This window comes from Scyliorhinus canicula, chromosome 13, assembly GCF_902713615.1.
Source record: "Scyliorhinus canicula chromosome 13, sScyCan1.1, whole genome shotgun sequence".
Taxonomy (NCBI): domain Eukaryota; kingdom Metazoa; phylum Chordata; class Chondrichthyes; order Carcharhiniformes; family Scyliorhinidae; genus Scyliorhinus; species Scyliorhinus canicula.
The window spans coordinates 114,356,263-114,370,966 of NC_052158.1; the positions used below are offsets into that span (position 1 = coordinate 114,356,263).

At 48.8% G+C, this 14,704-nt stretch overlaps 2 protein-coding genes across 3 annotated transcripts in view; one reads left to right on the top strand and one right to left on the bottom strand.

The window, feature by feature from the left end:
• The window catches only part of polr2h (RNA polymerase II, I and III subunit H), a 29,111-nt gene extending 28,952 nt beyond the window's left edge, over positions 1-159 (bottom strand). Inside the window, exon 1 of the mRNA XM_038816209.1 lies at positions 30-159. The gene's annotated coding sequence lies outside the window, so the exon portion shown is untranslated. The remainder of the gene's footprint in view (positions 1-29) is intronic.
• Positions 155-10,518, top strand: plaat1 (phospholipase A and acyltransferase 1). Of its 2 annotated transcripts, none has more exons than XM_038816205.1 (4): positions 155-338; positions 2,968-3,106; positions 4,566-4,834; positions 10,343-10,518. In XM_038816205.1, exons 2-4 carry the CDS (start codon positions 2,968-2,970, stop codon positions 10,442-10,444), a joined length of 510 nt encoding a protein of 169 aa, XP_038672133.1. In that variant the 5' UTR covers positions 155-338; the 3' UTR covers positions 10,445-10,518. The 2 variants fall into 2 exon arrangements, with proteins under 2 accessions (XP_038672133.1, XP_038672134.1); XM_038816206.1 differs by lacking the exon at positions 155-338 and adding an exon at positions 447-465.
• The last annotated feature ends 4,186 nt before the right edge of the window (positions 10,519-14,704 follow it).

Below are 14,704 nucleotides of genomic sequence, written 5' to 3' on the forward strand. Positions count from 1 at the left end.
CTGACCTCCGACATGAACATTTAACTTACACTTGAGCAGAACTCGAAAATCCCCGGACTCAGCGTTTGTTATGTTGGTGAATGAATTGAATTCCAGAAAAGAACACAGTCCGGTGGCAGTGAGCACTCCTCACGCGTTCATTCTGAATTACCATAACAATGCAGGGAGTGGCGAGCCTCGGTACATACAGCAATGTCACTGGTGTAACCCTTCACTTGATCTGCATACAAGTAGCAGGCAGCTTTAAAACTTCAGGGATAGTGTGGCGCTTGTACAGTGACATCCGCCTTTGACAGGACTAACACTAAACCGCTGTGTGGGATGTTCAGATCACAACAGTAAGTTGCTGCTTTACTCATTTTATCTTTGCTGCAGTAAAATCGGCAAATGCAGCCACGTGGAACTTAATCTGGTAATCTGGTGCTATTGAGCAGATTGAGGAATGAATGACGCCTGGGTCACTGGGTTGAGTATTTATATCGTGTTTTGATTCAAGCCTGCATCTCAGCTCATTCATTCGGACGATTAATGATTATGATTCCGAGTTTAATTTTGACGATTCCTTTGTGTGTGTGTGTGTTTTTAAAAATTAAATGTCCTCTTGTGTCAGGCAGGTGGTCTGAGAAACGTCTTGGTACCAGACTAGGCTGGGGCGAGAGAGGAGCTATATATAACTGGAGTCTGGAATTAGAAAGAGTTGGCTCTGGCAAAACTTAGTATGAATTAGAAAACTAGTGTACAAATCCTTATCGATATTTGTTATTAGACATGTTAAACAGAAGCGCCAAAAATCACCGAGATTTACAGCACATACATTTGAGAGTGGCATAGTTTCACATTTATTATTGTGTTGAGTTTTTAAATAAGTTTAGACTGTCTGACATATTTGGAGAATGTCACGCATGGCAACAAATTAAGATGTTTTAATTCTTAAATTTAGAAATTCACTCTGTCCCCGATAATCGTGATAATTCCTCATACAAGACTTGGAGACGTAGAGGGGCGAATATCGAAATTTGCTAATTGCATCAAAATTAAGGAACACGGTAAAGTGTGAGGAAGAGTGTAGAGGACTTCAGGAAGATGTAGACAGGTGGCTGAGTAGACAAATGCAGTGCCGTGCAAAGTGGATAGTCGTGAATAATTGCCAAGTGTGCATTATGTTATCATAGACGTACAGGGTGGTTTCGTCATGGTTAAGTTGGTATGATTTGGACACATTTGGAGTTTGTGATTTCTTATAGCTAAATATGTCACAAGTCATTTTATGTTATGAAAATGTGTTTCTCATTATCAAAGGGTTGAATAATGTTGTCATATTTCAACCAACAATAACTTGCATGGAGGAAATGAGATGAAAAGGGAGACATGTCGTGATTGCAAACAAAGGACCTTTGCCCTCTGTTAATTATCGAAATATCGGACAAAATGCTGGTTCTCAGTAATGGTGACCATGTAACTACCAGATTGTCATTTGGAAAAAAAACATTGGATCCATTTTCCCTCTCCCTGTCTGGCCTATATCTGACATGAAAGCCACAGCTTTGTGGTTGACTTTTAATTGTCCTCGAAAAGAACATGGCACAACATGGGGCGACACGGTGGCACAGTGCTTAGCACCGCTGCCTCACAATGCCAGCGATCAGGGCCGGCCCAAGGCACCGGCAACTCGGGCAGTTGCCCGGGGCGCCATGTGCTAGGGGGCGCCAGACTCGGGTCCCGCGCATGCGCAGTTGGGCCGGTGCCAACCAGCGCATGCGCGGTGGCCGCCCTCCCCCAGGACGGCCCCCTCCGCCCGCCACCCCCCCTCGGGCCCGCCCCCGCGCCTCGGGCCCGCCCCCCTCGCCTCCGCCTCGGCCCCCCGCCTCGGGCCCGCCGCCCCCCCCCACCTCGGGCTCGGCCCCCCACCTCGGGCTCGGCCCCCCCCCCCGCCTCGGGCTCGGCCCCCCCCCACCTCGGGCTCGGCCCCCCTCGGCCCCGCACCCCCACCGGCCCCGCCCCCTGCCACCCCTGGCCCCGCCCCTCCCCCGGCCCCGCCCCCCTACCCCCCGGCCTCGCCCCCCCTCCCCCCCGGCCCCGCCCCCCCTACCCCCCCCCCCCCCCGGCCCCGGCCCCGCCCCCCCCCCCGAAGGGCGCCGAAGTTCAGCTTGCCCGGGGCGCCAGCAACCCTAGGGCCGGCGCTGCCAGAGATCCAGGTTTGATTCCGACTTCGGGTGACTGTCTGTGTGGAGTTCGCACAGTCTACCTGTGTCTGCACGAGTTTCGTCCGGGAGTTCCGGTTTCCTACCACAGACCAAAGATGTGGTCATGCTAAAATTGTCTCTGGGTTGGGAAAGTAGGCTTGGATGGAGTGCTGTGTCAGAAGGTGGGTACAGACTTGATGGACCGAATGGCCTGCACTGGAGAGATTCTAAAAAAATTGTTGACTTACCTTCTTAAGGAAAGGTAGGGATGGGCAATAAATATTGGCTTTAGCCAGTGACACCCTATGATTGCATTTTTTAAAAATCCTCCAGGTGGCTTGGGACAGTGGATCAAAAGTTGGTACTTGGATGAGACAATATATATTTAGAATTACAAACATAAAGCTCCCTATTTAGCTTTCTGCCTCACTCTACTATTTAATAAGACGATGATGCAAATACTCACCAGGTCAGCCAATATCTGTGCAGAGTACAGAGGAATTAATGGTTCCGGTATTAGTTCTGACCGTGAACCCACCCCTGAACTATGAACTTTGTTCTCTTAACAGATGGGGATGATCTGCTCAGTGTTTGATTTTCAGTTGTACCAGATTTTCAGCATCTTTGTTTTTCGTCATTCAATCAGATTTATATATTGTACAAAGTGATCCAATACCTTCTCACAGAGAAATACATGAAACTTGAATATTTTGATCAATTATGCAGAGTACTTGTAAAATTATATTTTGTTTCAAAATGCTTTAATGCATCTTTTCCATTTCAGATGGCTTCTAATGACCACATTAGTGTGGAATACTCTGGGGATCCCCATCCTGGGGACTTAATTGAAATATTTAGACCTGCATATCAGCATTGGGCTCTTTACCTGGGAGATGGATACGTTATTAATGTGGCACCTTTAGGTAAGATAAATGAAGAAGAAGAAAAAAATGTGCGGCACAAGCTTTGTCTCTGCTCTAAATTTTCAAAACTAACAACTAATTTGAGTTTAAAATGGCCCTTAAGAACTCTACCACGTTCAATCTTAAATCTTCTGTGTTAATCCTGATATATTTTGACACTCAATCTAAATGCCGACATCATAGAATCATAGATTTCCTCCAGGGCAGAAGGAGGCCATTCGGCCCATCGAGTGTGCGCCGACCCTCTGAAAGAGCACTCCATGCAGCCCCCCCCCCCCCCCCCCCCCGCGCTATGCCCGTAACCCTGCAAGCCAACTAACCCTTGGACACTGAGGGGCAATTTATCAAGTCCAATCCACCTAACCTGTACATCTTTGGACTGTGGGAGAAAACCGGAGCATCCGGAGGAAACCTATGCAGACACAGGGAGAATGTGCAAACTCCACACAGACAGGGCCAGAATTGAACCCATGTCTCTGGCACTGTGAGGCACCAGTTTTAACCACTGTGCCGCCACATTCATCATATCCTATTCCCTCCCATTCTTGTAAATAACACACACATCTACCTTTCCAAAAACAAACTGATTTCAGACAGTAAGGGAAGAAGGGGTTGTCAGTTTAGTTCTCCTACTCTGTCCATAACATGGTCTTATGTGTTGCCGATGCCCTGTCCAGTTCTAGCTCCGGTACAGGTCTGTGATGACGTCAACAGCTCTGCACACTGGACTTTTGTTGACTTGTGGAGGTCAAACACATACAGCTGTAGTTTATAGAAGGCTGAGCTGGCACAGATAATCTAGTGTTGGGTGTACTCATCGATGATGACATTTTGAGATCACTGTGTCTCCTGCCAATGCCAGATGGTCATCGGCAAACCCAAAGCTGAATCTTGCCAATGACAAGAGCAGCATAATAGCACAGTGGATGGCACTGTGGCTTCACAACGCCAGGGTCCCAGGTTCGATTCCCCACTGGGTCACTGTCTGTGGGGAGTCTGCACGTTCTCCCCGTGTCTGCGTGAGTTTCCTCCGGGTGCTCCGGTTTCCTCCCACAGTCCAAAGACGTGCGGGTTAGATGAATTGGCCTTGATAAACTGCTCTTAGTGACCAAAAAGGCTTGGTGGGGTTATTGGGTTCCGGGGATAGAGTAGAAGTGAGGGCTTAAGTGGGTCGGTGCAGGCTCGATGAGCCGAATGGCCTACTTCTGCACTGTATGTTCTATAGAACATAGACCAAAAGCAAGTGTTTAAAGCAGATCAACAGCTGTGTTGACATTGGACGAATTTACATGATTATAGTAAATCATATTTATAGTATGGCTATTATTTTAGCAGACATAATTCAATATTTGCAGTTCATTAAAGATGAATTGATTACTGGTGACCTTCGAAGATGGTAGATTTCCTGAACCAAAAAAAATGTTACTCTCTTAATAAATCTGTCTTTTCCATCCAACAGAGGAGGGGCCACCTGCTTCATTCACTAGTGCAAAGTCAGTTTTCAGCAGGAAAGCAATGGCAAAAATGCAACCACTTAAAGATGTTGTTGGGCAAGACACTTTCAAAATAAATAACAAATATGATGATAACCACACACCTTTGCCAGTGGATGAAATTGTTCAGCGAGCAGAGTTTATGGTTGGTCAGGAAGTGTCCTATGATTTGCTTGGAAATAACTGTGAACATTTTGTCACCTTACTACGTTATGGTGAGGGCGTGTCTGATCAGGTACGTAGCTTGCCTCAAAAGTGTGTCTCGCGCATGATTACTTTGCAGAAGGCCAATGTAACATATTCACTTCAGATAAGAAGACACTCGTTGGGCGAGAGTCTCCACCAGCGGAAATATGGACTGGTTCCCACTGGTACTAGGATCGTCACTCAGCTGCTCTTCACATACCGTTGCCATACAAATTTATGCATGGCACATGCATGCCTGTTTGCGTTCCCTTCACGGTCATGGGCCTCCATTTTCAATGGGCGTCCTGATCCCAACGTCCAGTGGCAGGCCCCCCCCTGCACCCCACATGGAAATGTCATCTCCCCTGCTGACAAGGGGAGGACCACCAACCCCTCAGCAAGGAGGGGGATCCTGGGGGACTAACGGATCACTGCCCCATGCCACGCATGTATGAGGATGACTCAACCCCCATGGCACCCCCCTCAGCCACCCACCTGCCAGCCAACCCCCAGATCCCCCCCCCCCCATTCATGTGTGGGAGTAGACACTGGTAGGGTGCTCATTTGAAGGGCCGAATGGCCTCCTGTACTGTAGCGATTCTATGGATTCTAAGAAGACTTGCCTTTTCTTCATACATGCTCCCTCAGTCAATTATTTGAAAACTGCTGCTTCTCGACCTGTCAGAACCTTCCCAGAAAGCGCACAGCACTAAAAACCTCTGATATCCTTTGAAATGCTAAGCATTCATTCAATTTCACAGAGCAGGACCTTTCACTCGCCTTTGATTGACATCTTAATTGGTTTTGTTTGGTTTTTTTTTAATTTAGTGTACCCAATTATTTTTTTCCAATTAAGGGCAATTTAGCATGGCCAATCCACCTACTCCGCACATTTTTGGGTTGTGGGGGTGAAACCCACGCAGACACGGGGAGAATGTGCAAACTCCACACGGACAGTGACCCAGAGCCGTGAGGCGGTTGTGCTAACCACTAGGCCACCGTGCTGCCACATCTTAATTGTTTAAACACAGCTGTCAGAAAGTTTGTTTATTTATCCTTCCCTCCATGCTTGAAAGCATCAGAAGTACCCCACATTGATTCTGTAAATATTCTTGTTATGATTGACAGCTTCTGACCATTTCAATTATTTTTTGAAAAATATTTTATTGAGGCACATATCTATATATAATATATATATACATGAAACACAACCATAAAAAAGCAAGCAAACAGGAATGCAAATAATAAAAACAAATAAATACCTAACACCCCACCATCCTGCCTCCCGCTCCCCAACTCCCTCACCTTTTTATAACCCCCCCCCCACAGACCCCCTCAAGGAGAACTTTATCTTCTCCAGCCTGAGGAACTCTGCCAGGTCGCTCATCAAACCCCTGGTTTCGGCGGTCCCGAATCCTGCCATTCCAATAAGATCCATCTCCGGGCTACCAGGGAAGCAAAGGCCAAGACATTGGCCTCTCTCGCCCCCTGGATCCTCGCGTCTTCTGACATGCCATAGATCACCACTTCTGGACTCGGGACCACCTTCACCCTCAAGACCTCCGACATACTATTGGCGAACCCCTGCCAGGATTCCACAAGCTTCGGACAGGCCCAAAACATGTGGACATGATTTGCAGGCCCATCCTCGCACCACCCATACCTATCCTCCACCCCTTCAAAAAACCTGCTCATCCTGGCCACAGTCACAAATGCCTTGTGAGCCACCTTGAACTGGATAAGGCTAAGCCTAGCACATGACGAGGAAGCGTTCACCCTCCTCAAAGCCTCCTCCCACACCCTAGCCTCCACCTCCCTTCCGAACCCTTCCTTCCACTTAGGCTTCACTGCCCCTATCTGGGCTCTCTCCCAATCCATTAACTCCTTATAAATTTCCGACACTACGCTAACCAACCCTCATTTTTGACAACACCTTGTCCTGTAACCCCTGGCGCGGCAGGTGGGAAAAGGTCGGTACATGCCTCCTGACAGAATCCATCACCTATAAATACCGTAACCCATTTCCGCGGGGCAACTCAAATTCCTCCATCAACCCCTCCAAACTTGAGAAGCTGCCCCCAAAGAATAGATCCCCAAATCGCTCATTCCCTGCCTGTTGCCACCCCCAAAACCGCCCATACAGCCCCAACCCCTGGAGCAAACTTATGATTCCCGCAGATCGGTGCCGAAACCAAGGCCCCCTCCAGCCTCTGGTGCTGCCACCACTGACCCCATACCCTCAGGGCCGCCACCACTACTGGGCTTGTGGAGTACCTGGCCAGCAAGAACGTTAGAGACGCTGTCAACAGTGCCCCCAAACTCGAGTCCTTACAAGTGGCTGCCTCCATCTGCTCCCATACCGACCCCTCCCCTACTATCCACTTCCTGACTATGTCTATATTCGCCGCCCAATAATAATTCATCAAATTTGGAAGAGGTAACCCCCCCCCCCCCCCCCCCCCCCCCCGCCTCCACTCGCCCCTGCTCAAGCAACAACTTCTTCTTCGTGGCTTTACCTTCCAAACGAAGCCCGATATCAGTGCATTAACCCTCCTAAATAAAGCCTTTGGAATGAATAAGCCGTTTCTTGGATGGACGAGAGTTCCCTAAGGTGGAGGAGGATCTAGTGGAGGGCTGGAAGACCCCACTGGGCTGGTGGAGTTGTTGGAGGGTATGGAGGCAATGCAACTGGGAAGGCCCCGGGCTTGGACGGGTTCCTGGTGAAATTGTATTAAAAGTTTTCAGCGTACCTGGGGCCCTTGCTAGTAAGGACACTCAATGAGGTGAGGGAGAAGGGGGTGCTCCCCCCTACGTTATCACATGCATCGATCTCAATAATTTTAAAGAGAGATAAGGATAAGGTGCAGTGTGGGTCTTACCGGCCAATTTCAATACTAAATGTGGACACTATGTTGCTGACCAAAATCCTGGCCTCATATTAAGGACTGTGTGCCGGGGGTGATAGGGGACGATCAGATGGGGTTTGTAAAAGGGAAGCATCTGTCAGCTAATATAAGCCGGTTGTTAAATGTTATAATGATACCCCCTCCCCCAGCAACTTCTCCAGTATTCTGGCTACATACAAGTCCGCTTCCGCTCCCTCAATGCTCTCCAGCAACCCAACAATCCTCAGGTTCTGTCTCTGGGAGCGGTTCCCAAGAACTTCCACCTTCTCCTGAAGCCGCTTCTAGATATCTCTCAACACCCCGTCTCGACCACCAACGAAGTAAGCTGCTCCTCATGCATGCTCCCCCACCATCTCCTCCACCTACTGTATCATCTGGCTTTGGATCTCCAGCCTCAGCTCCACATGGTTGATCCCTGCCTTATATAGGCCACCGTCAGGTCCTCCAGAGATTCATTTACCTGCTGGGTGAACTTCTCATTCAAGAAGTCCACCAGACGCTCCATAGACCATGGAGATGGTAGGGCCGACCCCTTGCCCTCCATCATCTTTCCCTGTATCGCAGGAAAAGTTCCTTGCTCCAACAGCTCCTTTAGCCTGAAACGACTTCTGGTCCATGAATCCATCTACTGGTGGGATAAACTCTTCCTCCACCACTCCTGCACCTTTTTCCATCAAAACATCTGCCCGTTAATCGGGGTAAAGGCCAAAGATCACCATCACAAGCGGGAGCTGCTTAATATGCGACCACTCACACTATGGCCACCACCGGAAGTCCTTCTGACCACTTCAATAATGCTAAGTGCTTTCTGAAGTTAGGAAACAGGAAATGAAACCACTTAGCTGATTTGATGTGACCAGGAGCCCACTACGGCCAGTGGAGAATGGGGACGGGTCTACCGGCCGGGGCTGATTCCACTTTTGGACTGACGTGGAATTCACCGCTTGATCAGAATTCCCGATCTTAGTGCCGGGGAATGGAGAATCCTGCCCGTAAGCTGCAGATCTCAGATTGATGCAAGAATCACTGCAGATTTGGATTTCCTCTTGGTAAAGTATGATAAGAGTTCCTTACTCTCTTACCTTCGGAAGAACATCCATGGATAACTACAGCAATATAATAGTTTTGCTGAATGAGTATCACAGCCAAAGGTGTATATGAACACACCAAAAACCCAATAAAAACATTTTAAAAAAAAGTATATATGAACAAACTACTTCTCAATTTGCAGAGAAAGGATGTTAACAAGATTTTGCAAAATATCAATTTCTAATTAGCTTTGAAGTAATCAATAGATTTTTAAAAATCACCGTATTTTGAAACATTTCTTTGGTATCTAATTTTTAATTAGAGTTATGACAGGTGCCATTCTTAATTCTTTTTTGCTTCCAAGTGTAACTAACACTTTATGAATACCCCAGCACCAATTAAGTCATCCCCACAATAACATATATCACAGAGACATTGGGCGGAATTCTCCCCTACCCGGCGGGGCGGGGGGTCCCGGCGGGACGGAGTGGCGTGAACCACTCCGGCGCTGGGCCTCCCCAAAGGTGTGGAATTCTCCGCACCTTTAGGGGCCAAACCCTCACATTGAGGGGCTAGGCCCGCGCCGGAGTGGCTCTCACTCCGCCGGCCGGCGTGAACGGCCTTTGGCGCCCCGCCAGCCGGGGCCGAAAGGCCTTCGCCGGTCGGCGGAAGTCCGCGCATGCGCCGGTGCGTCAGCGGCTACTGACGTCATACCGACGCATGTGCAGGGGAGGGGGTCTCGTCCGCCCCCGCCATGGTGAAGGCCATGACGGGGCGGAAGAAAAAGAGTGCCCCCACGGCACAGGCCCGCCCACCGATCAATGGGCTCCGATCGAGGGTCAGGCCACTGTGGGGGCAACCCCAGGGTCAGATCGCCCCGCGTTGCCAATCCCGCTGGTACCATAGGTGGTTTAAACCACGCCGGCGGGAAAGGCCTGTCAGCGGCGGGACTTCGGCCCATCGCAGGCCGGAGAATTGCCGCGGGGGGCCCGCCGACCGGCGCGGCGCAATTCCCGCCCTCGCCAAATCTCGGGGTGGAGAATTCGGGACACGGCGAGGTGGGATTGATGCTGGCCCCGGGCGATTCTCTGACCCCCCGCCATTGGTCTGAATTTCATGCTTCCCCGTGGGTGGTTTTTTGGGTAGGGGAGGGTGAAATAGAAGGAATGGGCTTCTGGCTGTGTTCCCGCCCGCCCCACACTCTTGACCTACCAAAGCCCGACTTCAGTGAGGGAGCTGATGATTTAAATGTTGCTTCCGTAAAAAGTGCCTGTGTTGAACGTGTCCCACCTCCATTCCCCCCCACATGAAAATGGGAAGTGTCATGCTCAGGGCAGGGCTTATGATTTTCACCCATTTTTGCCACTACAGAGAGACTTTTCATCATGACGAAAATCTGGGCCTCAGTGTTTTATTGATTTTTTAAAGGTTTACAAAAGTTATCATTAACCCATCATTTTAAGATATCTTTCAAAAGGATTCAAACATGATCAACTGCCAGTGCAAGAACTTTGCAACTTACCAACATTTCACATCAACCAACATATGATGTAATCAATAGGTTCCCACACTCATTGACCAGTTGTATTGAAGTTTTGTTAACTACACTTTTGTTTCCTCAGGCAAGCAGAGCTATCAGTGCCATTTCCTTTGTAACAGCTGCTGCTGGTGCCTTTTCAATGATTGGACTATTTCAAAATAGATCAAGGCAAAGAAATTATTGAAAGATGTTCGAGCAGAGGAGAGTGATTGTATATGAAAACTGAGACAAACTAAAAATAAATGATCAAATATGTGGTTTGATGTCTTTTGTTACTATAGTTTAGTCAGTTTTAAAACATTATATTCAACCATTTTCAACCAGATAGTTCATTTATTTTTCTGAAAAAAATAATTTAGGCAATTTTAAATGATCTTGGCCGGGATTCTCCGAAATCCCAGCTAAGTGTTGACGCCGGTGTAAGTGATTCAGTGGCCAGCACGACGCCAGAGTGCTGCACACAGCTCCAGCGCCGATATGTGGTCCTCCACTGCCTGCGCGGGTCCACGCATGCGCGCTGGCAGTTTCCGCGCTGGCGCATGCGCGTGGTGGCCGTTTCCACGCCAGAGCCGCGCAACACAGCGGAACCCTACAGCGGGCCCATGCGAAAAGAGGTAAGCCCCCTCCAGATCGCGGGCGCCCGCCAATCGGTTGCCCTCGATCGTGGGCCTGGACATCATGGAGGTCCCCCCTCGGGTCCGACCTCCTGCTGGGTGGTACCAGGTTGGAACATTGTTAATTAATCCTCTCTCATTGCACTATACCCAATCTAGGATGACCTGTGCTGTCTAGTTGGTTCCTTGACATATTGGTCGAGAAAACCATCCCTTGGACATTTCAGGAAATCCTCCTCCATCAGGCTTGATCTTTTGACATTTATTGCCTTTTTAGAATTACGATGTAATGTGGCCCCTTATTGATTTTTGTCTTTAGTTTCTCTGCCTTCCACTTTCCTCTTTACTGTCTTTTGTTTCTGTCCCCACCTTACTTCCCTCCAACCTCCTGCATCGATTTCCATCCCCCTGGTGATGGGAGCCACTTTCTTGAACCGCTGTAGTCTATGTGGTCTAGGTACAGCCGCAGTGTTTTTTACTATTGCCGTAAGGTACAACTGAGTGACTTACTAGGCCAGTTCAGAGAATCAAGGGGCAGAGGTGAGTGAAGTGGCCATCACGAAGGCGAATGTGCTGGGGAAACCAAAATGTCTGAAGGTAGATAAATCACCTTGAACGGATGGACTACACCCCAGGATTCTGAAAGAGATAGTTGAGGAGATTATGCAAACATTATGGTGATCTTTCAGGAATCACTGGAGGCAGGAAGGGTCCCATAGGATTGGAAAATGGCTAATGTAACATCCCTGTTTAAGAAGGATGGGAGGTAGAAGACAGGAAATTATAGGCTGGTTAGCCTGACTTTAGTTGTTGGTAAGATTTTAGAGTCTTAAGGATGAGATTGCGGAGTACTGAGGAGTCCATGGTAAAACAGCACTAAATCAGCCTGGATTCATCAAGGGAAGGTCATGCCTGACAAATCTGTTAGAATTCTTGGAGGAGAAGTAAACAAAGGAGAACCAGTGGATGTGATAGAACAAAGAACAAAGAAAATTACAGCACAGGAACAGGCCCTTCGGCCCTCCCAGCCTGTGCTGATCCAGATCCTTTATCTAAACCTGTTGCCTATTTTCCAAGGATCTACTTCTATCTGTTCCCCGCCCGTTCATATATCTGTCCAGATGCATCTTAAATGATGCTATCGTGCCTGCCTCTACCACCTCTGCTGGCAAAGCATTCCAGGCACCCACCTGGGGGCGATACCCATGCAAACAGGGGGAGAATGTGCAAACTCCACGTGGACAGTTACCCAGAGCCGGGACCGAACCTGGGACCTCAGTGCCGTGAGGCAGCAGGGCTGACTCACTGTGCCTCCATGATGCCCTACTGGCGTCCCTTCTAATACCCCACTCACAATCATATATCTCCCACCCAGTTCCCTCACTTCCTTCGCCCTCACAAACCATGTTTTTTTATCATCAAATTGCTCCGAGTGAAAAACCTGATCCACCCACCCATTCCTTAGCCTAACCTGGCCCTTCATGTGGAGATGTGTCTCCTGCAGAAAGACCACCTCCATTTTCAAGCTCCTAAGGTGCGCAGAGACCCGAGATCTTTTAACCGGTCTATTGAGCCTTCGCATGTTCCATGTTATCAGCCTTACCGGGGGCGTATGCCTCCATTCCCCTGTACCATCTGTCATCCTCCCCTTTGGCTCTTCTCCAACTTCGCCTCATCGTGTTCCCCCCCTACCCTCCTGTCATAATATACACATAGGTATATGATGGTGCACAGACAGGCAGTGATTGACACACAGGATGACCAGTGAGCACACAGAACACAGCAGCCAATCACCAGACAGGACACTAGCCAGAGGGCACTAGTTTTCCCGCTCTCTCGGGATCCAGCCTCTGAGACAGTCGGAGCTCGTGAGCAGCAACTAGAACACACACCATGTGGTAGTAAGATAGTCTAGTCAGGTTAGCCTCAGGTCTCCAGTCAAGTCAGCATAGTGTCAACCCACAGTTAAAGCATGTATGATAGCGAAGAGTTTAATAAAATCGAGTTGCATTTCTTCAGGTGTTGGAAGCCTGTCTCTCTCACCACTGCAGTAAACGCAGTCCTCGCAGACCCAGCTTATCCAACACATCATGGTACCAGTGAGTCATGCTCGTGTTTGACAGACCTACCTTGAGATAATCTGCCTGTGACCAGCGATCAGCCATCTGGTAACATGGACAGCATCCGCCCTCCCCCGCAGCTCCGCATCGCCGGCAACCACGGTGCTAACTGGAAGATTTACAAGCAGAAGTTCCAGCTATATCTTGAAGCCACCGACCGCGAAGCCGCATCGGATGCCAGGAAGATCGCTCTCTTCCTCTCCACAGCCAGGGACCACGCTATCCACATCTTCAACTCCCTCACCTTTGCTGAAGGCGAGGACAAGACAAAGTTTAAAACAGTCCTGCTGAAGTTCGACAGCCACTGTGACATCAAAGTCAATGAGAGCTTTGAACGCTATGTTCCAGCAGAGGCTTCAGGGTAAGGATGAACCTTTTCAGTCCTTTTTAACCCATCTCCGCATCCTCACACAGTCGTGCAACTATGGCTCCATTTCTAATTCCATGATCCGGGATCAGATCGTTTTCGGGGTCCACTCCGATTCCCTTTGCCAGCAGCTCTTTAAAGTTAAGTAGCTCATCCTTACCATTGCCATTGAGCCCTGTGTCCTCCACGAACACGCTAACAACCGGTACTCCCATGCCAAGGCGGCACAAACGGCAAACGACAATTTTAAGCTCCGCTCTGCCACCCATACCCCTCATTCACCTTATGCTAAGCGAAGCCCCCACTCAACCCCCATGGCCCCCAATACCAAGCAATACCCTTGCACTAACCTTCCCATGGCCCCTCATATCTTAAAGCCAAGCTCTTCCCTTCCACTCACCCAACCATTGCCTTTCATACTCCCAATGACAAGCTATGTGCCTCACCCCCTCCTATTCCGCCTCATACTCCCAGTGCCAAGCTATGACACATCCATGCCCATACACTGTAGAGAACCGAAGAACTCTGTAGTGACAGCAGGATGTTTAAAAATAAGCTTTTTAAGTAAATAAATTTAACAAATCCTTTTTTAACTTTTTTTTCCAATTAAAGGGCAATTTAGTGTGGCCAATTCATCTATCCTGCACATCTTTTTGGGTTTTGGGGGTGAAACCCACGCAGACACAAGGAGAATGTGCAAACTCCACACTAACAGTGACGTAAAAATAAGCTTTTAAAAAATGATTCATTTTTAACTTTCTACTATTTTAAAAAGTCATTTCACTATTAGGCAATAAAAGTGTCAATCATCCAGACTCTTTAAAGTATCAGTAACAGAAACAGCAAGAACTTGAAGCCAATGAACCTGTGTAAAGAAACATTGTGAAATTTATCATTGAGATCAGAGAGCCTAATGATGGTCCGTAGGGGTGGGTAAGGGGTGCATAGCTTGGCATTTGCGAATGAGAGGCCATGGAGGCTGGCGGGGGGTATAACTTGGCATCTTGGTCATGGGGGGTCATAAGGCGCATAGACTGGAGAGGCATAGACTGGGTAAGATGCATGGGGGCAATCAGGGGTTGGTGGCAGTCATGAGGTGGTATGGGTATATGTGGAGTGAAGCGGGGTGAGGGCTGAAGGGCTTTTGTGTTTTTATTTTAACTGAGATAGAGTCCTACAGCACCAAGGTGGATGTATTAAACAGCTGACCTCTGCACTTTGGAACTGGGCCTGACCCCAGCCTGCACCCCGTCCCTGGCAATGAAGTTCCCACCTGATTTGCAGATACTTTCTCCTGAGGTGAGCGAGCCGAGTTGGGTACTTTCCCAACTCCCATCTCGAGG

Coding starts and splice junctions, on each gene's coding strand:
- plaat1 (XM_038816205.1), top strand. CDS start 2,968: ATGGCTTCTAATGACCACATTAGTGTGGAATACTCTGGGGATCCCCAT. Junction 3,107..4,565: donor TATTAATGTGGCACCTTTAG/GTAAGATAAATG, acceptor TCCATCCAACAG/AGGAGGGGCCACCTGCTTCA. Junction 4,835..10,342: donor GTGAGGGCGTGTCTGATCAG/GTACGTAGCTTG, acceptor TTGTTTCCTCAG/GCAAGCAGAGCTATCAGTGC.